At 61.8% G+C, this 20,714-nt stretch overlaps 3 protein-coding genes across 4 annotated transcripts in view; all 3 read right to left on the bottom strand.

Annotated features, from left to right (window-relative positions):
- Nucleotides 1–5,283, bottom strand: part of DCAF8 (DDB1 and CUL4 associated factor 8) — a gene marked incomplete at its 3' end in the record, with an annotated part of 20,226 nt that extends 14,943 nt beyond the window's left edge. The window contains exons 1-4 of the mRNA XM_041409927.1: nucleotides 5,114–5,283; nucleotides 3,422–3,491; nucleotides 2,293–2,633; nucleotides 1,439–1,744 (exon numbers count right to left, since the gene is read on the bottom strand). Coding sequence (XP_041265861.1) covers nucleotides 1,439–1,744; nucleotides 2,293–2,633; nucleotides 3,422–3,470 — 696 coding nt within the window. The remainder of the gene's footprint in view (nucleotides 1–1,438; nucleotides 1,745–2,292; nucleotides 2,634–3,421; nucleotides 3,492–5,113) is intronic.
- Nucleotides 5,284–8,713: 3,430 nt separating this feature from the next.
- Nucleotides 8,714–14,165, bottom strand: PEX19 (peroxisomal biogenesis factor 19). Of its 2 annotated transcripts, none has more exons than XM_041409911.1 (6): nucleotides 14,011–14,165; nucleotides 13,778–13,943; nucleotides 13,628–13,713; nucleotides 13,386–13,544; nucleotides 10,733–10,909; nucleotides 8,714–8,808 (listed from the first exon to the last, which is right to left on the bottom strand). In XM_041409911.1, exons 2-6 carry the CDS (start codon nucleotides 13,851–13,853, stop codon nucleotides 8,740–8,742), a joined length of 567 nt encoding a protein of 188 aa, XP_041265845.1. In that variant the 5' UTR covers nucleotides 13,854–13,943; nucleotides 14,011–14,165; the 3' UTR covers nucleotides 8,714–8,739. The 2 variants fall into 2 exon arrangements, with proteins under 2 accessions (XP_041265845.1, XP_041265847.1); XM_041409913.1 differs by having other exon boundaries at nucleotides 13,778–13,922; nucleotides 14,011–14,158.
- A 2,000-nt stretch (nucleotides 14,166–16,165) lies between these two features.
- LOC121338728 (low affinity immunoglobulin gamma Fc region receptor II-like) lies at nucleotides 16,166–20,114 on the bottom strand. The gene is made up of 6 exons (XM_041409926.1): nucleotides 20,084–20,114; nucleotides 19,529–19,549; nucleotides 19,174–19,404; nucleotides 18,678–18,935; nucleotides 18,198–18,347; nucleotides 16,166–16,540 (listed from the first exon to the last, which is right to left on the bottom strand). The coding sequence occupies exons 1-6, from the start codon at nucleotides 20,112–20,114 to the stop codon at nucleotides 16,437–16,439; spliced, it is 795 nt and encodes a 264-aa protein (XP_041265860.1). The 3' UTR covers nucleotides 16,166–16,436.
- Between the last annotated feature and the right edge of the window lie 600 nt (nucleotides 20,115–20,714).

Here is a 20,714-nt window from a genome sequence, read left to right as displayed (position 1 = left end):
TGGGAATCATCCCAAAGTCTCCCCTGGGAATCATCCCAAAATCTCCCAGGAATCCTCCTAAGTTCCCTCAGGAATCATCCCAAACTGTCCCCTGGGAATCATCCCAAAATCTCCCAGGAATTGGGGTGTCAGTCTCTGGAATTTGGTGACCTGTTCCCAGACCCTTTCCCAAGCATCCCCTGGCCCAGGAGACATTTTCCTGGGACCCTCTCCCACCCCAAACAGGGACCCTTAGAACGATGAATTTTTGAAAGCACCTCAAAAATCCCCCACAAACTTTGGCAAACCCATGCAGCCAACACATCCCCAAAAGCCCACCATGCCCACCCCAAAAGCCCACCATGCCCACCCCAAAAGCCCACCAAAAGCCCACCACACCCACCCCAAAAGCCCACCACGCCCACCTGGAAGACGTTGCTCTTGTGCCCGTTGTCGAACTGCAGCACGGGCCGGCGCCGCAGCCAGTCCTTTGTGCCACCACCCCAAAAACCCACCAAAAAACCCACGACGCCCACCCCAAAAACCCACGATGTCCACCCCAGAAGCCCACCATGCCCACCCCAAAAACCCACCAGAAGCCCACCCCAAAAGCCCACGATGCCCACCCCAAAAACCCACCAAAAGCCCACCAAAAACCCACGATGCCCCCCCCAGAAGCCCACCATGCCCACCCCAAAAACCCACCAGAAGCCCACCCCAAAAGCCCACGATGCCCACCCCAAAAACCCACCAAAAGCCCACCCCAAAAACCCACCAAAAGCCCACCACACCCACCCCAAAAGCCCACCACGCCCACCTGGAAGACGTTGCTCTTGTGCCCGTTGTCGAACTGCAGCACGGGCCGGCGCCGCAGCCAGTCCTTTGTGCCACCACCCCAAAAACCCACCAAAAAACCCACGACGCCCACCCCAAAAACCCACGATGTCCACCCCAGAAGCCCACCATGCCCACCCCAAAAACCCACCAGAAGCCCACCCCAAAAGCCCACGATGCCCACCCCAAAAACCCACCAAAAGCCCACCAAAAAACCCACGACGCCCACCCCAAAAACCCACGATGTCCACCCCAGAAGCCCACCATGCCCACCCCAAAAGCCCACCAAAAGCCCACCACACCCACACCAGAAGCCCACCATGCCCACCTGGAAGACGTTGCTCTTGTGCCCACTGTCGAACTGCAGCACAGGCCAGTGCCACAGCCAGTCCTTTGTGCTCCCACCCCAAAAACCCACCAAAAGCCCACCATGCCCACCCCAAAAGCCCACCACACCCAGCCCAAAAGCCCACCAAAAGCCCACCACGCCCACCTGGAAGACGTTGCTCTTGTGCCCACTGTCGAACTGCAGCACAGGCCAGTGCCACAGCCAGTCCTTTGTGCTCCCACCCCAAAAACCCACCAAAAGCCCACCATGCCCACCCCAGAAGTCCACCACGCCCACCTGGAAGACGTTGCTCTTGTGCCCGCTGTCGAACTGCAGCACGGGCCGGCGCCGCAGCCAGTCCCACACCAGCACCTTGAGGTCGTCGCTGCCGCTGGCCAGGCGCGTGCCGCGCTGGTTGAAGTGCAGCGTGTTGACGCAGCCCGTGTGCCCCTCCAGGCCGTGCTGCAGCCGGAACTTCTGCACGAAGAGCCGGGCGCCGCAGGCCTGCGCCACGAAGCGCGAGCAGCCGCCCAGCTGGCGCTGCCGCAGCGCCGGGATGGCGCGCCAGCGCGGCCGCGGCAGCGCCCACGTCTCCGAGGCCACCTGGGGGACACAGGCTCAGCTTTACGGGGCTGCCTCGGCACGGCTGGTTAGTTGTGACTGGGTTAGCTGCTGGTAAGCGGGACGTTCTGGCTGCTTGTTGAGTAATAAAGTGGGGAAGTGTTCTGTTTTTACAGAGAAAAGCGTTGTTGTAGGGTGACCCCAATGTCATTGTAGGGTCACCCGTGTTTAGGGTCACCCCAATGTCATTGTAGGGTCACCCGTGTTTAGGGTCACCCAATGACATTGTAGGGTGACCCCCCACTGTCAAGTGTGAAAACTTTCTCAATTTTTAGAGAAAAGCAATGTTACTGTAGGGTCACCCCAACGTTTAGGGTCACTGTAGGGTCACCCCAATGTCATTGTAGGGTGACTTTCCACAATCAAGTGTGAAAACTTTCTCCGTTTTACACTTTTAAAACCTCAGTTAAAACCTGATTTAAAACCCCATTTAAAACCCGATTTAAAACCTGATTTAAAACCTGATTTAAAACCTCTTTCACCACCTCTTTCCCCCCCAGCCCCGTGCCAAGTGAAGAAGCAGCAGCCACCCAGTCCTCCAGCGCCTGCTCCTCGTCGGACGAGTCGCGCTCGTGGGGCGGCCGCTTGCGGGGCGCCCTGCGCCGGGCGCGCGGCTCCTCCTCTTCCTCCTCCTCCTCCTCCTCGTCCTCGTCGTGCCGCGGCTCCTCGGGGATGGAGTAGTGGCCGGTGTCGTCCATGCTGTCGCTGTCCTTGTCCCCGGAGCTGTCGCTGTCGCTGGCGCGGCCGCGCGCGGCCCCGGCGTCGTCGCCCGTCAGGCTCAGGCTCAGGTCGGACGCCTCCACCTCGATCCCCGAGGACGTCTCGCGGCCCTCCTCGGCTGACATGTCCTCGGGGCTGCTCGACAGGCTGCCTGGGGACATGGGGACAGCAGGGTGTCACCACGGGGACAGCACAGTGCCACCAGTGTCACCTGTGTACCACCAGTGTCACACTGCCATGGGGACATGGGGACATTGCAGTGACACCGGCCCTCCTCGGCTGACATGTCCTCGGGGCTGCTCGACAGGCTGCCTGGGGACACGGGGACATGGGGACAGTGTCACCATGTGTCACCATACTGCCTGGGAACAGGGGACACTGCAGTGTCACACTGCCATGGGGACAGCTCAACAGGCTGCCTGGGGACACGGGGACATCAGGGTGTCACCACGGGGACAGCACAGTGCCACCAGTGTCACCATTCTGCCTGGGAACAGGGACATCGCAGTGCCACCATGGGGACAGCAGTGTCACCGGTGTCACACTGCCATGGGGACAGCTCAACAGGCTGCCTGGGGACAGGGACACTACACTGTCACCGGTGTCACCACTGCTGGACAGGCTGCAGGGGGACGAGGATGGACAGTGTCACTGCCTGGGGGCGGGGACAGGTGACACTGCCACCACCAGGGGGACAGCGTGGTGGCACCATGGCTGGCACCTGCACTGACACCCAGGCACCATCGCTGTCACCACCACGGCCACTTTGTCACCATCACAGCCACCCTGGCAGCCTCACTGTCACCTCTGCTGCCACCCTCGCTGTCACCGTTGCCTTGTCACCATCGCTGCCATCACTGCTGCCACCCTGTCACTGTCACCCTGCCAGCTCCACCGCCACCCCAGCTGTCCCCTGGCTGTCCCCAGCTGTCCCCTCACCGTTGACAATGTCCGTCCTGCCGTCCATGCTGCCGCCCTTGTCCGACATCGCCGCTTCCCACGGGAATCCCTGCGGGGACACGGGGACAGAGGGACAATGGGGACATTGGGACAATGGGGACATGGGGGCAGGGGGACATGGGGACATGGGAACAGGGGGACATTAGGGACAATGGGGACATTGGGGACAGGGGGACATGGGGACAGGGGGACATTGGGACAATGGGGACATTGGGGACAGGGGGACATTGGGACACCAAAATTCCCATTTTCCATGGAAAAAAGAACCTGGGAATGCTGCAGGACACCCAAACCTGGCTTGGCTGTTCCCAAAATTCCCATTTTCCATGGAAAAAAGAACCTGGGAATGCTGCAGGACACCCAAACCCTGCTCAGCATCCCAGGAAAATCCAACCCTGAGAAATCTGGGATTCTAAAGATCCGTCTTTAAACACATTCCCACCAAAAACTCCCCCTGGAATCTCCCCAGGAGAGCACTGCCGGCCCCCCAGCCTCCCAAAAATCCCATTTCCATGGGAAAGGGCAGGAGCAGAGCCCTGGAATTCCACGGAATTCCCTGGAATTCTGCCGGAATCCCAAACAACCCCAAGGGCCAGCACTGGAATTCCGCCCCCCCCCTCCAAACCCGGGAATTTTTGCCTCCAATCCCGGGAATTTTCTGCTCCCCCTGCCAGGGGAGGGATCAGGAAGGAGCCCCCAGGGCTGGGATCCCCTCCTGATCCAGAGGGGGGTGGGAAATGTGGGAATTCTCCCGAAATCCCGGGATTCCGCGGCTGCCTGGGCGCATCTGGACAGGCTCAGGCTGACGCTGCTGCTCCCAAAAATATCCCAAAAAAAACATCCTGGGGCATTCCAGAGCCTCTGGAGGCAGATCTGCCCTGCCCAGGCTCCTGCTGGCCCAAACTGGGAGAGACTGGGAGGAACTGGGATTAAAAAATGGGATAAAGTGGGATAAACTGGGAGGAACTGGGATAAAAACTGGGAGAAAGTGGGAGAAACTGGGAGAGAAACTGGGATAAACTGGGAGGAACTGGGATAAAAAATGGGATAAACTGGGAGGAACTGGGAGGAGAAAATGGGATAAAAACTGGGATAAAGTGGGAGAAACTGGGATAAACTGGGAGGAACTGGGATAAAAAATGGGATAAACTGGGAGGAACTGGGATAAAAAATGGGATAAAGTGGGAGAAACTGGGGGAAACTGGGAGAGAAACTGGGAGAGAAACTGGGACAAACTGGGATAAAAACTGGGAGAAAGTGGGATAAACTGGGAGAAAAAGTGGGAGAAACCGGGCAACCCCAAATCCTCCTAAATGGATCCCCCAAATCCTTTAGGATGAAATCCCCAAATCCTTTGGGGTGGATCCCCCAAATCCCTCAGGATGGAGCCCCCAAATCCTCAGGAATGGAACCCAAATCCTTTAGGATGAAATCCCCAAATCCCTCAGGACGGATCCCCCAAATCCCTCAGGATGGATCCCCCAAACCCCTCAAGATTAAATCCCCAAATCCTCAGGGATGGAACCCAAATCCTTTAGGATGAAATCCCCAAATCCCTCGGGACGGATCCCAGGAGCATTCCCAGAAGTTTCCCAAATCCTGGAGCAATCCCAAACTCCCCCCAAAACCCCAGATCCCCCCAGAATCCCCCCAGGATTGGGGTGCACTCACCTGGGCCAGGTGCCGGGGACAGCGGGGCTGGAGCTGGGGGGAGCGCGGGGTCAAAGGTCAGGGACCCCCAATTTTGGGGACCCCCCAATTTTGGGGACCCCCCCCAATCCCTGGAGACCCCCTCTGGATTTTTGGGAATTCCCCAAATCCTGGAAAACCCCAAATTTTGGGGACCTTTCCCAATACTTGGGGACCCCCCCGATCCTTGGGAATTCCCAAATTTTGGGGAACCCCCTCCCCCCAAAATCCCCCCAAAAAATTCCCTCCGTCCCTGAGGACCCCAAATTTTTGGGGATTCCCAAATTTTTGGGGACCCTCCAATCTTTGGGGACCCCAAAAATTCAGGGATTCCCCCCAAAAACTCCAGGACTTTTCCCAGATTCCCCCCTCCCCCCACCAATCTCAGGGGACCCCAAAAATATTCAGCGACCCCTCCCAAAACTTTGGGGGTCACCCCAAAAATTCCCAGACCCCAAAAACCTCAGGGATCCCCCCCACCCCAAAAAAAAGCTTCAAGGATCCCCCAAAACCCCCAAAGATCCCCCCAAAACACCAAGGATCTCCCTAAGGGGCCCCCCAAAAGCTCAGGGACCCCCCCAAAAATCTCAAGGACCCCCCAAAACACCCCCAAAATCGCAAGGTCCCCCCAAAAATCACCCCCAAAAACCTCAAGGGTCCCCCAAAACCTCCAAGGAACCCCCCAGGACACCCCAAAAACCTCAAGGACCCCTCTAAGGGATCCCCCAAAGGCTCAGGGACCCCCCAAAACCCCCAGGGACCCCCAAAAACCCCCAGGACCCATAAAAAATGGGATAAACTGGGAGGAACTGGGATAAAAAATGGGATAAACTGGGAGGAACTGGGATAAAAAATGGGATAAACTGGGAGGAACTGGGATAAAAAATGGGATAAACTGGGAGGAACTGGGATAAAAAATGGGATAAACTGGGAGGAACTGGGATAAAAAATGGGATAAACTGGGAGGAACTGGGATAAAAAATGGGATAAACTGGGAGGAACTGGGATAAAAAATGGGATAAACTGGGAGGAACTGGGATAAAAAATGGGATAAACTGGGAGGAACTGGGATAAAAAATGGGATAAACTGGGAGGAACTGGGATAAAAAATGGGATAAACTGGGAGGAACTGGGATAAAAAATGGGATAAACTGGGAGGAACTGGGATAAAAAATGGGATAAACTGGGAGGAACTGGGATAAAAAATGGGATAAACTGGGAGGAACTGGGATAAAAAATGGGATAAACTGGGAGGAACTGGGATAAAAAATGGGATAAACTGGGAGGAACTGGGATAAAAAATGGGATAAACTGGGAGGAACTGGGATAAAAAATGGGATAAACTGGGAGGAACTGGGATAAAAAATGGGATAAACTGGGAGGAACTGGGATAAAAAATGGGATAAACTGGGAGGAACTGGGATAAAAAATGGGATAAACTGGGAGGAACTGGGATAAAAAATGGGATAAACTGGGAGGAAAAGTGGGAGAAACTGGGATAAACTGGGAGGAACTGGGATAAAAAATGGGATAAACTGGGAGGAACTGGGATAAAAAATGGGATAAACTGGGAGGAACTGGGATAAAAAATGGGATAAACTGGGAGGAACTGGGATAAAAAATGGGATAAACTGGGAGAAAAAGTGGGAGAAACCGGGCAACCCCAAATCCTCCTAAATGGATCCCCCAAATCCTTTAGGATGAAATCCCCAAATCCCTCAGGACGGATCCCAGGAGCATTCCCAGAAGTTTCCCAAATCCTGGAGCAATCCCAAACTCCCCCCAAAACCCCAGATCCCCCCAGGATTGGGGTGCACTCACCTGGGCCAGGTGCCGGGGACAGCGGGGCTGGAGCTGGGGGGAGCGCGGGGTCAAAGGTCAGGGACCCCCAATTTTGGGGACCCCCCAATTTTGGGGACCCCCCCCAATCCCTGGAGACCCCCTCTGGATTTTTGGGAATTCCCCAAATCCTGGAAAACCCCAAATTTTGGGGACCTTTCCCAATACTTGGGGACCCCCCCGATCCTTGGGAATTCCCAAATTTTGGGGAACCCCCTCCCCCCAAAATCCCCAAAAAAAATTCCCTCCGTCCCTGAGGACCCCAAATTTTTGGGGATTCCCAAATTTTTGGGGACCTTCCAATCTTTGGGGACCCCAAAAATTCAGGGATTCCCCCCAAAAACTCCAGGACTTTTCCCAGATTCCCCCCTCCCCCCACCAATCTCAGGGGACCCCAAAAATATTCAGCGACCCCTCCCAAAACTTTGGGGGTCACCCCAAAAATTCCCAGACCCCAAAAACCTCAGGGATCCCCCCCACCCCAAAAAAAAGCTTCAAGGATCCCCCAAAACCCCCAAAGATCCCCCCAAAACACCAAGGATCTCCCTAAGGGGCCCCCCAAAAGCTCAGGGACCCCCCCAAAAATCTCAAGGACCCCCCAAAACACCCCCAAAATCGCAAGGTCCCCCCAAAAATCACCCCCAAAAACCTCAAGGGTCCCCCAAAACCTCCAAGGAACCCCCCAGGACACCCCAAAAACCTCAAGGACCCCTCTAAGGGATCCCCCAAAGGCTCAGGGACCCCCCAAAACCCCCAGGGACCCCCAAAAACCCCAAGGACCCCCCTAAGGGCCCCCCCGGGACCCCTCAGGGCGCCCCCAAACCCCCCCGGGCTCCCTCAGAGGCTCCCCCAGACCCTCCCCGAACTCTCGGGGTGCCCCCACAGCCCCCCCCGGGATCCCGGCCCGGGGCCGGGGCAGGCCCGAGCCCGTTACTGTAGGGTCACCCCTGTTCAGGGTCACTGCAGGGTCACCAGTGGGGTTATAGGGTCCCCAATGTTGTTATAGGGTCACTGTAGGGTCACCTCACCCCTGTTACTGAAGGGTCACCCCTGTTTGGGGTCACTGTAGGGTCCCCAGTGTGGTTACAGGGTCACCAAGGGGTTATAGGGTCACTCTGTGTTATAGGGTCACTTATAGGGTCACCCCACGCCTGTCATTGTAGGGTCACCCCGTGTTTGGGGTCACTGCAGGGTCCCCAGTGTGGTTATAGGGTCACCAAGGGGTTATGGGGTCACTGCAGGGTCACCTCACTGTTACTGTAGGGTCACCCCTGTTTTTAGGGTCACTGTAGGGTCCCCAATGTTGTTATAGGGTCAGCCCTGTGTTGTTGTAGGGTCACCCCTGTTCAGGGTCACCGATGTCACTGTAAGGTCCCCAGTGTTGTTGTAGGGTCACCCCCAGTGTTGTTGTAGGGTCACCCCCAGTGTTGTTGTAGGGTCAAGCTCCTGTTTGGGGTCACTCTGCCCCCCCAGTGTCCCTATAGGGCCCCCCCACCCCTGCAGGGTCCCCAATGTCCCCACAATGTCCCTGTAGGGTTCCCCCATCCCTGTAGGGTCCCCGTCACCTCAAATCTACAGGATTACCCCAAACTTTATGAGGTCACCCCAATTCTATGGGGTCACTGCAGTTCTATGGGGTCACCCCAAATCTGTGAGGTCACCCCAATTTTATCGGGATCTCCCCAATCCCCTGAGGTCACCCCAAATCCTCTGGGGTCCCCCCAGTTCTTTAGGACCACCCCAAACCCTTTGGGTGACCCCAAACCCCTTCAGGGGTGTCCCCAAACACTCACCGTGTCCCCTGCCAGCTCCTTGGGGGGGTGGCCCAGGTCCTGCAGCTGTGAGGGGACACAGAGGGGACAAGGGACATGTGTTGTTATAGGGTCACTGTAGGGTCACTTCACCCCTGTTACTGAAGGGTCACCCGTGTCTAGGGTCACTGTAGGGTCCCCAGTGGGGTTATGGGGTCACTATAGGGTCCCCAATGTTGTTATAGGGTCACTCTGTGTTATAGGGTCACTATAGGGTCCCCAATGTTGTTATAGGGTCACCCCACCCCTGTCATTGTAGGGTCACCCCTGTTTGGGGTCACTGTAGGGTCACCAGTGGGGTTATGGGGTCACTGTAGGGTCCCCAATGTTGTTATAGGGTCACTCTGTGTTATAGGGTCACTATAGGGTCACCTCACCCCTGTTGTTGTAGGGTCACCCCTTTTTAGGGTCACTGCAGGGTCACCAATGGGGTTATGGGGTCACTATAGGGTCACCCCAATGTTATTGTAGGGTCACCCCTGTTTAGGGTCACTGCAGGGTCACCAATGTGGGGACACAGAGGGGACAAGGGACATGGGGGGGACATGGGGACACAGCAGGGGACAGAGGGACATGGGGGGGACAGAGGGACACAGGGAGGACATGGGGACACAGAGGGGACAAGGGACATGGGGACACAGCAAGGGACAGAGGGACACGGGTGGGGGACAGAGGGACATGGTGGGGACAGAGGCGGGACAGAAGGGGCAGAGGGACATTGGGGACATGGGGACACAGAAGAGGACAGAGGGACATGGGGGGACAGAGGGACATGGGAGTGACACGGTGGGGACCCAGGAACGTGGGGGGACAGAAGGAGGGGACACAGGGACACGGAGGGACAGAGGGACAAGGGGGTGACACGGAGAGGACCTGGGGACAAGGAGGGGACCCGAGGACATAGAGGGGACACAGGGGTGACACGGAGGGCACAGAGGGACGTGGAGGGGACAGAGGGACATGGAGGGGACACAGAGGGGACCCGAGGACACAGGGGTGACACCAAGGGGATAGAGGGACACGGAGGGGACACAGGGACACGGAGGGACAGAGGGACAAGGGGGTGACACAGGGGTGACACGGAGGGCACAGAGGGACGTGGAGGGGACAGAGGGACATGGAGGGGACAGAGGGACATGGAGGGGACAGAGGGACATGGAGGGGACAGAGGGACATGGAGGGGACAGAGGGACATGGAGGGGACAGAGGGACATGGAGGGGACAGAGGGACATGGAGGGGACACAGGGGGGACACGGAGGGCAGAGAGGTACATGGAGGGCAAAGAGGGACACAGAGGGGCCCCAGGGACACGGGGGGAGGACAGAGGGACAAGGGGGTGACACAGGGGTGACACGGAGGGCAGAGAGGTACATGGAGGGCACAGAGGGACACAGAGGGGACCCAGGGACACGGGGGGAGGACAGAGGGACAAGGGGGTGACACGGAGGGGACACAGAGGGGACACGGGGACATGGTGGGAGGACAGAGGGACAAAGGGGTGACACGGAGGGGACCCGGGGACACAGAGGGGACACAGGGGTGACACGGAGGGCACAGAGGGATGTGGAGGGGACAGAGGGACACGGAGGGGACACGGAGGGGACACAGAGGGGACCCAGGGACATGGTGGGAGGACAGAGGGACAAAGGGGTGACACGGAGGGGACCCGGGGACACAGAGGGGACACAGGGGTGACACGGAGGGCACAGAGGGACATGGAGGGGACAGAGGGACACGGTGGGAGGACAGAGGGACACGGGGGTGACACAGGGGTGACACTGAGGGCACAGAGGGACATGGAGGGGACAGAGGGACACGGTGGGAGGACAGAGGGACACGGGGGTGACACAGGGGTGACACTGAGGGCACAGAGGGACATGGAGGGGACAGAGGGACACAGAGGGGACAGAGGGACAAAGAGGGGACACGGGGGCGACACGGGGGCCGCACCTGCTGCATCAGGTCCAGCAGGGTCTCGAAGCGCTCCCGGCGCTGCCCCTCGGGCTCCTCGGGCCGCTCCCGCTCCAGCTCGGCGCAGATCCGCAGCATCAGCGCCTGCTGCGCGCCGAACCGCGCCCGCTGCTCCGCCGACAGCGAGCCCTCGTGCTGCCGCAGCCACTCCGGGTACTGGGGACACCCGGGGGACATCGAGGGAACCCCCAAATCCTCCAGGGAACCCCCAAATCCCAGCCAATGACCCCCAAATCCCAGCCAATCCCAGCCCCTCAGTGCCACAAACTGTGCCTGCTGCTCCAGGGACAGCGAGCCCTCGTGCTGCCGCAGCCACTCGGGGTACTGGGGACAGCGTGGGAACCCCCAAATCCTCCAGGGAACCCTCAAATCCTCCAGGGAACCCTCAAATCCTCCAGGGAACCCCCAAATCCCAGCCAATCCCAGCCCCTCAGCGCCTGCTGAACCCCAAACTGTGCCTGTTGCTCTGGGGACAGAGACCCCTCGTGCTGCCACAGCCACTCCGGGTACTGGGGACACCCGGGGGACATCGAGGGAACCCCCAAATCCTCCAGGGAACCCCCAAATCCCAGCCAATCCCAGCCTCTCAGCACCACAAACTGTGCCTGCTGCTCCAGGGACAGAGACCCCTCGTGCTGCCGCAGCCACTCCGGGTACTGGGGACACCCGGGGGAACCCCCAAATCCTCCATGGAACCCCCAAATCCTCCAGGGAACCCCCAAATCCCAGCCAATGACCCCCAAATCCCAGCCAATCCCAGCCCCTCAGCCCCTGCTGAACCCCAAACTGTGCCTGCTGCTCTGGGGACAGCGAGCCCTCGTGCTGCCGCAGGGTACTGGGGGCACCCAGGGGACAGAGAGGGAACCCCCAAATCCCCCACGGCACCCCAAATCCCCCACGGCACCCCAAATCCCCCACGGCACCCCAAATCCCCCACGGCACCCCAAATCCCCCACGGCACCCCCAATATCCTGGAGAAAAGGGGGAAATGTCCCAGTACAGCCCTGGGGGTGACAGGGACAGACCCCACAGTGGGTCAGGGACAGAGCACGTCCTTGGACAGCAGGGACTGCACCGTGTCCCCATGAGACCCCTGAGTTTCCCACACCACAAGGGACCCCTCCTCAGGTTTTTTGGTGTTCCTCCCGGTTTTTGGGGTTCCTCCCGGTTTCTGGGGTTCCTCCCAGTTTTTGGGGTCCCACTTTCTCAGTGATCTGAGGGAGGGGCAGACCACATCCTTGGACAGCAGGGACTCCATGATGTCCCCACGTCACCCCTGAGTTTCCCGCTAATCCCTCCAGGATTTTGGGGACCCTCCCTGGGTTTTTTGGGGTGCCCTCCCGGTTTTTGGGGTTCCTCCCGGTTTTTGGGGTCCCACCTTCTCAGTGATCTGAGGGAGGGGCAGAGCACGTCCTTGGACAGCAGGGACTCCATGATGCCCCCACGTCACACCTGAGTTTCCGGCTAATCCCTCCAGGATTTTGGAGACCCCCCTCAGGTTTTTTGGGGTTCCCCCCATTTCTGGGGTTCCTCCCGGTTTTTGGGGTACCCCTCCCCAGTTTTTGGGGTCCCACCTTCTCGGTGATCTCCTTGAGGGAGGGGTAGAGCACGTCCTTGGACAGCAGGGACTCCATGATGCTGCGCATGACGGGCAGGACGCCGTCCCCGCCGCCCTCCTCCAGCCCCAGCCCCTCCAGGGCCTTGGCCAGCTCCTCCTCCGAGCCCGGGGAATTCTGCGGGACCCCCGGCGCCGTCAGCCCCCCGGGACCCCCGGGACAGCCCCAGGAGCCCCCCGGGAGCCCCCCGGGAGGGGCTGGGAGGGAGTACCTGCAGGTCATTGGCGTTCTTGGCCAGCCCGCTCAGGGTCTCCTTGAGGCAGGAGGTGAATTCCTGCTGCGAGGCCGCGTCGCTGCCTGCGGGGGAATGGGAATGGAATGGGAATGGAATGGGGATGGGAATGGAATGGGAATGGGAATGGGAATGGGAATGGGAATGGGAATGGGAATGGGGTGGGAATGGGAATGGGAATGGGGTGGGATGGGACCCCAGCCCCTCAGCCCCTGCTGAACCCCAAACTGTGCCTGCTGCTCTGGGGACAGCGAGCCCTCGTGCTGCCGCAGGGTACTGGGGGCACCCAGGGGACAGAGAGGGAACCCCCAAATCCCCCACGGCACCCCAAATCCCCCACGGCACCCCAAATCCCCCACGGCACCCCCAATATCCTGGAGAAAAGGGGGAAATGTCCCAGTACAGCCCTGGGGGTGACAGGGACAGACCCCACAGTGGGTCAGGGACAGAGCACGTCCTTGGACAGCAGGGACTGCACCGTGTCCCCATGAGACCCCTGAGTTTCCCACACCACAAGGGACCCCTCCTCAGGTTTTTTGGTGTTCCTCCCGGTTTTTGGGGTTCCTCCCGGTTTCTGGGGTTCCTCCCTGTTTTTGGGGTCCCACCTTCTCAGTGATCTCCTTGAGGGAGGGGTAGAGCACGTCCTTGGACAGCAGGGACCCCATGATGTCCCCATGCCACCCCTGAGTTTCCCGCTAATCCCTCCAGGATTTCGGGGACCCCCCTCAGGTTTTTTGGGGTCCCTCCCGGTTTTTGGGGTTCCTCCCGGTTTTTGGGGTCCCACCTTCTCAGTGATCTCCTTGAGGGAGGGGTAGAGCACGTCCTTGGACAGCAGGGACTCCATGATGCTGCGCATGACGGGCAGGACGCCGTCCCCGCCGCCCTCCTCCAGCCCCAGCCCCTCCAGGGCCTTGGCCAGCTCCTCCTCCGAGCCCGGGGAATTCTGCGGGACCCCCGGCGCCGTCAGCCCCCCGGGACCCCCGGGAGCCCCCCGGGAGCCCCCCGGGAGGGGCTGGGAGGGAGTACCTGCAGGTCATTGGCGTTCTTGGCCAGCCCGCTCAGGGTCTCCTTGAGGCAGGAGGTGAATTCCTGCTGCGAGGCCGCGTCGCTGCCTGCGGGGGAATTCCCATGGCCGAGACCCCCCCCCTCCCCGCAGCCCCCAGCCCACCCACCCACCGACTTTCCCGGCCGCCTCCGAGAGCTTCTGGAACTGCTCCAGCAGCTGGGGCTCCTGGCGGGCCAGCTCCCGCATGGCCTCCTGGAACTCGGCCGCCGCCTGCGCCGCCAGCTCGCCCTCGAAGAGCTCCTGGAAGAACCTCTCCTGCGAGGAGAACAGCGAGCCCTGGCCGGGCGTCAGCGGCGCCGGCGCGGCCCCGCCGGCGGGGAACGAGGGGTTTTGGGGTGCCCACCTTGGGGGAGTCGGCGGCCGAAGGGGGGCACGGAGGGGAGGAGGGGCGCGCAGGGGGCGCGGGGCGGCTGCGCTCGAAGTCGTCCAGGGCACCTGAGGGGGGTTTGGGGGTCAGGTGAGGGCGAAGTGGGGGGTGCACCCCCAGAAGGGGGTGGTGGGTAACTGGTGGGTGTGCTTGAGGTGTGGGGTGAAGGTGAGGCGCAAAGGGCGCGCCCAAAAATCACCGGGCGTTGATTGCACCACAAAGACTGCACCCCAAAAACACCTAGCATTGATTGCACCCCAAAAACTTGGGAACGGGAATGGAACGGGAATGGGAACGGGAATGGGGATGGGAATGGAACGGGAATGGGAACGGAACGGGAACAGGATCAGGACCAGGCAACAGGGACCCCCCTGGTCACCCCCTGGGGCCCCCCCAGCCCCGGCAGGCTGGGCTCGGTCTGGGGCGAAGTTTGGGGGCAATAATTGAATTTATTGTTGAATTTATTGCTGAATTCATTGTTGAATTCATTGTTGAATTTATTGCTGAATTCACTGCTGAATCTATTGTTGAATTTATTGCTGAATTCATTGCTGAATTTATTGCTGAATTTCTTGTTGAATTCACTGCTGAATTCATTGCTGAATCTATTGTTGAATTTATTGTTGAATTTATTGTTTTATTTATTGTTGAATTTCTTGCTGAATTTCTCGTCCATGAAAACAGAAAAGGAACCAAAGCCCAGCCCCTCCTGCCCCCATCCCCATCCCCGCCCACCGGGGGGCTCGGGGGGACCTCGGGGCTGTCCCCAACCCCCCCGGGCTGTCCCCAACCCCCCCGGGCTGTCCCCAACCCCCCTGGGGTCACCCGGGGCCACTCTGGGCTCGTTCTTGGGATTGTCCCAAATTCCTGCGGCTGGGGCGGGCAGAGGGACGAGGGCCATGGGGAGGGGACAGGGACAGGGACAGGGAGGGGACAGGGAAGGGACAGGGACAGGGACAGGGACAGGGACAGGGACAGGGACAGGGACAGGGACAGGGACAGGGACAGGGACAGGGACAGGGACAGGGACAGGGACAGGGACAGGGACAGGGACAGGGACAGGGACAGGGACAGGGACAGGGACAGGGACAGGGACAGGGACAGGGACAGGGACAGGGACAGGGACAGGGACAGGGACAGGGACAGGGACAGGGACAGGGACAGGGACAGGGACAGGGACAGGGACAGGGACAGGGACAGGGACAGGGACAGGGACAGGGACAGGGACAGGGACAGGGACAGGGACAGGGACAGGGACAGGGACAGGGACAGGGACAGGGACAGGGACAGGGACAGGGACAGGGACAGGGACAGGGACAGGGACAGGGACAGGGACAGGGACAGGGACAGGGACAGGGACAGGGACAGGGACAGGGACAGGGACAGGGACAGGGACAGGGACAGGGACAGGGACAGGGACAGGGACAGGGACAGGGACAGGGACAGGGACAGGGACAGGGACAGGGACAGGGACAGGGACAGGGACAGGGACAGGGACAGGGACAGGGACAGGGACAGGGACAGGGACAGGGACAGGGACAGGGACAGGGACAGGGACAGGGACAGGGACAGGGACAGGGACAGGGACAGGGACAGGGACAGGGACAGGGACAGGGACAGGGACAGGGACAGGGACAGGGACAGGGACAGGGACAGGGACAGGGACAGGGACAGGGACAGGGACAGGGACAGGGACAGGGACAGGGACAGGGACAGGGACAGGGACAGGGACAGGGACAGGGACAGGGACAGGGACAGGGACAGGGACAGGGACAGGGACAGGGACAGGGACAGGGACAGGGACAGGGACAGGGACAGGGACAGGGACAGGGACAGGGACAGGGACAGGGACAGGGACAGGGACAGGGACAGGGACAGGGACAGGGACAGGGACAGGGACAGGGACAGGGACAGGGACAGGGACAGGGACAGGGACAGGGACAGGGACAGGGACAGGGACAGGGACAGGGACAGGGACAGGGACAGGGACAGGGACAGGGACAGGGACAGGGACAGGGACAGGGACAGGGACAGGGACAGGGACAGGGACAGGGACAGGGACAGGGACAGGGACAGGGACAGGGACAGGGACAGGGACAGGGACAGGGACAGGGACAGGGACAGGGACAGGGACAGGGACAGGGACAGGGACAGGGACAGGGACAGGGACAGGGAGGGGACAGGGACAGGGACACGGACAGGGACAGGGACAGGGAGGGGACAGGGACAGGGACAGGTCCCGGTGGCCGTGGGCAGGGTGGGCACCCACAGGATCAGGGGACACACGCGTGTGCCTGTCCCCAGTGCCACCCCCGGTGTCACAGCACGGCCTCGTGGGTGTCACCGCTGTCCCCGGGTGGCTTTTTGGGGAGCCGGTGCCACCCCCTGGTGCCACCGCGGTGTCACAGCACGTTCTCGTAGTCACCGCCGTCCCCCGGGTGCCACCGCGGTCCCGGCAGCTCCGCGTAGGTCACCTGGGGGACCTCGGGGGTGGCACCTGGGGACCCTGCGGGAGACACCGGTGCCACCAAGTGCCACCCACGGGTGCCACGTCCCCGTGCCTGCGCTTCTCCTTGGTCTCCTGGGTGGCATTTGGGGACCCTGTGCCACCCGCAGTGCCACCCTCGGTGCCGACAAATGCCACCCAGCGTCCCCCAGTGTCACCCAGCGTCCCCCAGTGCCACCCAGTGTCCCCCAGTGCCACCCCCAGTGCCACCCAGTGCCACCCCCAGTGCCAACAAATGCCACCCAATGTCCCCCAATGCCACCCAGCGTCCCCCAGTGCCACCCAGTGCCACACCCAGTGCCACCCCCAGTGCCACCCCCGTGCCAACAAATGCCACCCAGTGCCACCTAGTGTCTCCCAGTGCCATCCAGTGCCACCCAATGCCACCCAGTGCCACCCACGGGTGCCACGTCCCCGTGCCTGCGCTTCTCCTTGGTCTCCTGGGTGGCATTTGGGGACCCTGTGCCACCCGCAGTGCCACCCCCGTGCCAACAAATGCCACCCAGTGTCACCCAGCGTCCCCCAGTGCCACCCAGTGCCACCCCCAGTGCCAACAAATGCCACCCAATGTCCCCCAGTGCCACCCAGCGTCCCCCAGTGCCACCCAGTGCCACACCCAGTGCCACCCCCAGTGCCACCCCCGTGCCAACAAATGCCACCCAGTGCCACCTAGTGTCTCCCAGTGCCATCCAGTGCCACCCAATGCCACCCAGTGCCACCCCCAGTGTCCCTCAGTGCCACCTCCAGTGCCAACAAATGCCACCCAATGCCACCCAGTGTCCCCCAGTTCCACACCCAGTGTCCCCTAGTGCCATCCCCAGTGCCACCCAGTGCCACCCAGTGTCCCCCAGTGCCACCCAGTGCCACTCAGTGTCCCCTAGTGCCACCCCGGTGCCAGCAAATGCCACCCAGTGTCACCCACTGTCCCTCGGTGCCACCCCCAGTGCCACCCAATGCCACCCAGTGCCATCCCCAATGCCAACAAATGCTAGCCAGTGCCACCCAGTGTCCCCCAGTGCCACCCAGTGCCACCCCCAGTGTCCCCCAGTGCCAGCCAGTGCCACCCAATGCCACCCAGTATCCCCCAGTGTCCCTCGGTGCCACCCCCAGTGCCACCCAATGCCACCCAGCGCCACCCCCAGTGTCCCCCACTGTCACAGCACGTTCCCACCGATGTCACCGCTGTCCCCTGGGTGGCATTTGGGGACCCGGCAGCTCCCTGGGGGTGGCATTTAGGACCCCAGTGCCACCCCCGGTGCTACCCAGTACCACCCAGTGTCCCCCAGTGCCACTCCCAGTGCCAACAAATGCCACCCAGTGCCACCCCCAGTGCCACCCAATGCCACCCAGCGCCACCCCCAGTGTCCCCCACTGTCACAGCACGTTCCCACCGATGTCACCGCTGTCCCCTGGGCGGCATTTGGGGACCCGGCAGCTCCCTGGGGGTGGCATTTATGCCCCCGGTGCCACCCCCGGTGCCACCCAATGCCACCCAGCGCCACCCCCAGTGTCCCCCACTGTCACAGCACGTTCCCACCGATGTCACCGCTGTCCCCTGGGCGGCATTTGGGGACCCGGCAGCTCCCTGGGGGTGGCATTTATGCCCCCGGTGCCACCCCCGGTGCCCCCCCCGGTGCCACGCGCTGTCCCCGCTCACCCGCCGCCCTCGCCGTGGGCACCACCTGGGTGTAGAGCACCTCCCCCGCCTCGGGGGGCACCGCGGGGGTCCTGCGGGGACAACGGCGACAGCGGGGTGGCCTCAAGGTGGCGTTTGGGGACACGGGGACACCCCCGGGCCCCTCCCGCACTCACCTGTCCTCGGGGATCCTGGGGGCTGCGGGGAAAGGGCTGCCACCTCCGTGTCACCAAGGACAGAGTGGGGACAAACCCGGCAGTCCGAGCCCTCACAGCGACCCCGAGTGATGCCACCTGTGCCCTGTCACCTCCGTGTCACCTCCAGGGCAAACCCAGCTGTCCTGCCACAGTGACCTGGGGTGATGCCACCTGTGCCCTGTCACCTCTGCGTCCCTTCCTTGTCACCACTGGGGACAAAGCTGGTGTCGGGGAGGGGGTTTGTGAGCCCGAGAGCCTGGGGAGGGCAGTGGGGGTGTCGGGGTGGGGGCTGTGGGGTGCTCACCGTGCACTGTCACTGTCACCGGCGCTGACTCTTCCCTCCTCCAGGATCCCACCCGGCCCTTGCAGCGGTAGCGGCCGCTGTGGCTCAGCTGCAGAGGGGACAGGGACAGCTCGGTGCCATCGCGGAGCCCCCCCAGTTCCTTCCCCTCGCGGTAGAAGGACACCTCGGTGACCCTGTAGTTCCGCCAGCCCCGGCAGCGCAGTGTCACCGTGTCCCCCTCCAGCAGCGCCCGCACCGGCACCTGCAGCACCAGCCAGTCTGGGGGACAGAGGGGACATGTCACACCCGATGGCACCGGGACCCTGAACTGGGTCACACCCAGCGCACCAGGCGTCCCCAATTCCAGCAGTGTCCCCCTCTCTGGGATGCTCTTTGATGTCGCCAGAGCCGGGGACGGGCTCAGGTCACACAGGAGGTGACAAATGGAGCAGAGCCCACCCAGAGCCCTCGGGGTCCCTGCGGGTGCCAGCCTGGGGACACCCAAACCCCCCCTCACCATCTGAGACTCTCACGGAGGGGCTGTGCCCGCTGCCGGGTCTGTCACACGTGTAGGTGCCTTTCTCGGTGACAGTGAGGCGGTCGGGTCCCTCCGGCCACCAGAGCTGTCTGTCCTTGTACCAGGTGGTGGCACCGGTGGTCCCCGAGCCCTGGCACGTCAGTGTCACCGGGTCCCACAGCACCGCTGGCCTCCAGGGGGGCTCCACGAGGAGCTGGGTGGTCTGGGCTCCTGCGGGTGACAGGGGACACCAGCCTGCCGGGGGACACCAGCCTGCCGGGGGACACCAGCCTGCCAGGGCCAGCGCGGGGCTGGGGACAGCGGGGTGGGGACATGGCATCCCACGGGGACTCACCAGCGAGGCCGAAGGTCTGGGCTGGAAGGGAGAAGGGACAGGGCTCAGTGGGGGTGGCACTGTGGGGACAGCAGCACGGGGACACGGGGTGTGGCAGCCGTGTCCCATGGGGACAGCAGTGCTTGTGGGAAAGTGCTCGGGGACTGTCCCCAGCAGGTCTGGAGAGGCTCCCAGGGGACAGCCCTGTCACAGCCGCCCACGCGCCACGTTCGGGTGGCATGGATGCCACGGGGACACCGCGGCCACCCCGGGATGGCACAGGTCACCCCTGCCAGCCCCACAGCCACGTCCCCATGGCACTGTCCCCATTCTGATGGCACCTGTCCCCGTGGCCACATCCCCATGGTGCTTGTCCCCTTGTCGCTGTCCTTGCCCTCCTGTCCCCCTGTCACCACAGCCGCCACAGCCCCAAGGTGCCAAACCCCACATTCATGTCCCCAAATTCCTGTCCCCAGGGCCACCCCGGTCACACTGGCTGTGTCCCCCACTGGCTCTGCTGGCCTCAGGGGACCCCGCAGCCCCGCTGTGCCCCCTCCCCATCCCCGGGGCACTCACCCCACAGGAGCAGTGTCACCCTCCCGGCCATCCCGGTGTCCCCAGCCATGAGGGCTGGCTGTCACTCGCTGCCAGGGCCACCTGTCCCCAGCCTGGTGGCTCTTGAGATAAAGGGGAAGGAAGAGAATTTACATCTCATCCCACATGGTGGCCCTCCAGCAGGGCCCGCGCGGGCACCTGCAGCACCAGCCAGGCTGGGGGACAGAGGGGACATGACACACCCGATGGCACCGGGACCCTGAACTGGGTCACACCCAGCGCACCAGGCGTCCCCAATTCCAGCAGTGTCCCCCTCTCTGGGATGCTCTTTGATGTCGCCAGAGCCGGGGACGGGCTCAGGTCACACAGGAGGTGACAAATGGAGCAGAGCCCACCCAGAGCCCTCGGGGTCCCCGCGGGTGCCAGCCTGGGGACACCCAAACCCCCCCTCACCGTTTGAGACACTCACGGAGGGGCTGAGCCCGGTGTCGGGTCTGTCACACGTGTAGGTGCCTTTCTCGGTGACAGTGAGGCGGTCGGGTCCCTCCGGCCACCAGAGCTGTCTGTCCTTGTACCAGGTGGTGGCACCGGCGGTCCCCGAGCCCTGGCAGGTCAGTGTCACCGGGTCCCACCACACTGGTGGCCTCCAGGG

The sequence above is a fragment of the Onychostruthus taczanowskii genome, unplaced genomic scaffold (genome assembly GCF_017590055.1).
Source record: "Onychostruthus taczanowskii isolate IOZ18803 unplaced genomic scaffold, ASM1759005v1 scaffold314, whole genome shotgun sequence".
Taxonomy (NCBI): domain Eukaryota; kingdom Metazoa; phylum Chordata; class Aves; order Passeriformes; family Passeridae; genus Onychostruthus; species Onychostruthus taczanowskii.
This window is presented reverse-complemented; position numbering and strand designations above follow the sequence as displayed.

Coding starts and splice junctions, on each gene's coding strand:
- PEX19 (XM_041409911.1), bottom strand. CDS start 13,853: ATGCGGGAGCTGGCCCGCCAGGAGCCCCAGCTGCTGGAGCAGTTCCAG. Junction 13,545..13,627: donor AGAACGCCAATGACCTGCAG/GTACTCCCTCCC, acceptor GGGGTCCCGCAG/AATTCCCCGGGCTCGGAGGA. Junction 8,809..10,732: donor TGCTGGACCTGATGCAGCAG/GTGCGGCCCCCG, acceptor GTCCCCTCACAG/CTGCAGGACCTGGGCCACCC.
- LOC121338728 (XM_041409926.1), bottom strand. CDS start 20,114: ATGGCCGGGAGGGTGACACTGCTCCTGTGGG. Junction 18,936..19,173: donor CTCCGTGAGAGTCTCAGATG/GTGAGGGGGGGT, acceptor TCTGTCCCCCAG/ACTGGCTGGTGCTGCAGGTG. Junction 16,541..18,197: donor GCCCACGGCGAGGGCGGCGG/GTGAGCGGGGAC, acceptor TGTCTCCCGCAG/GGTCCCCAGGTGCCACCCCC.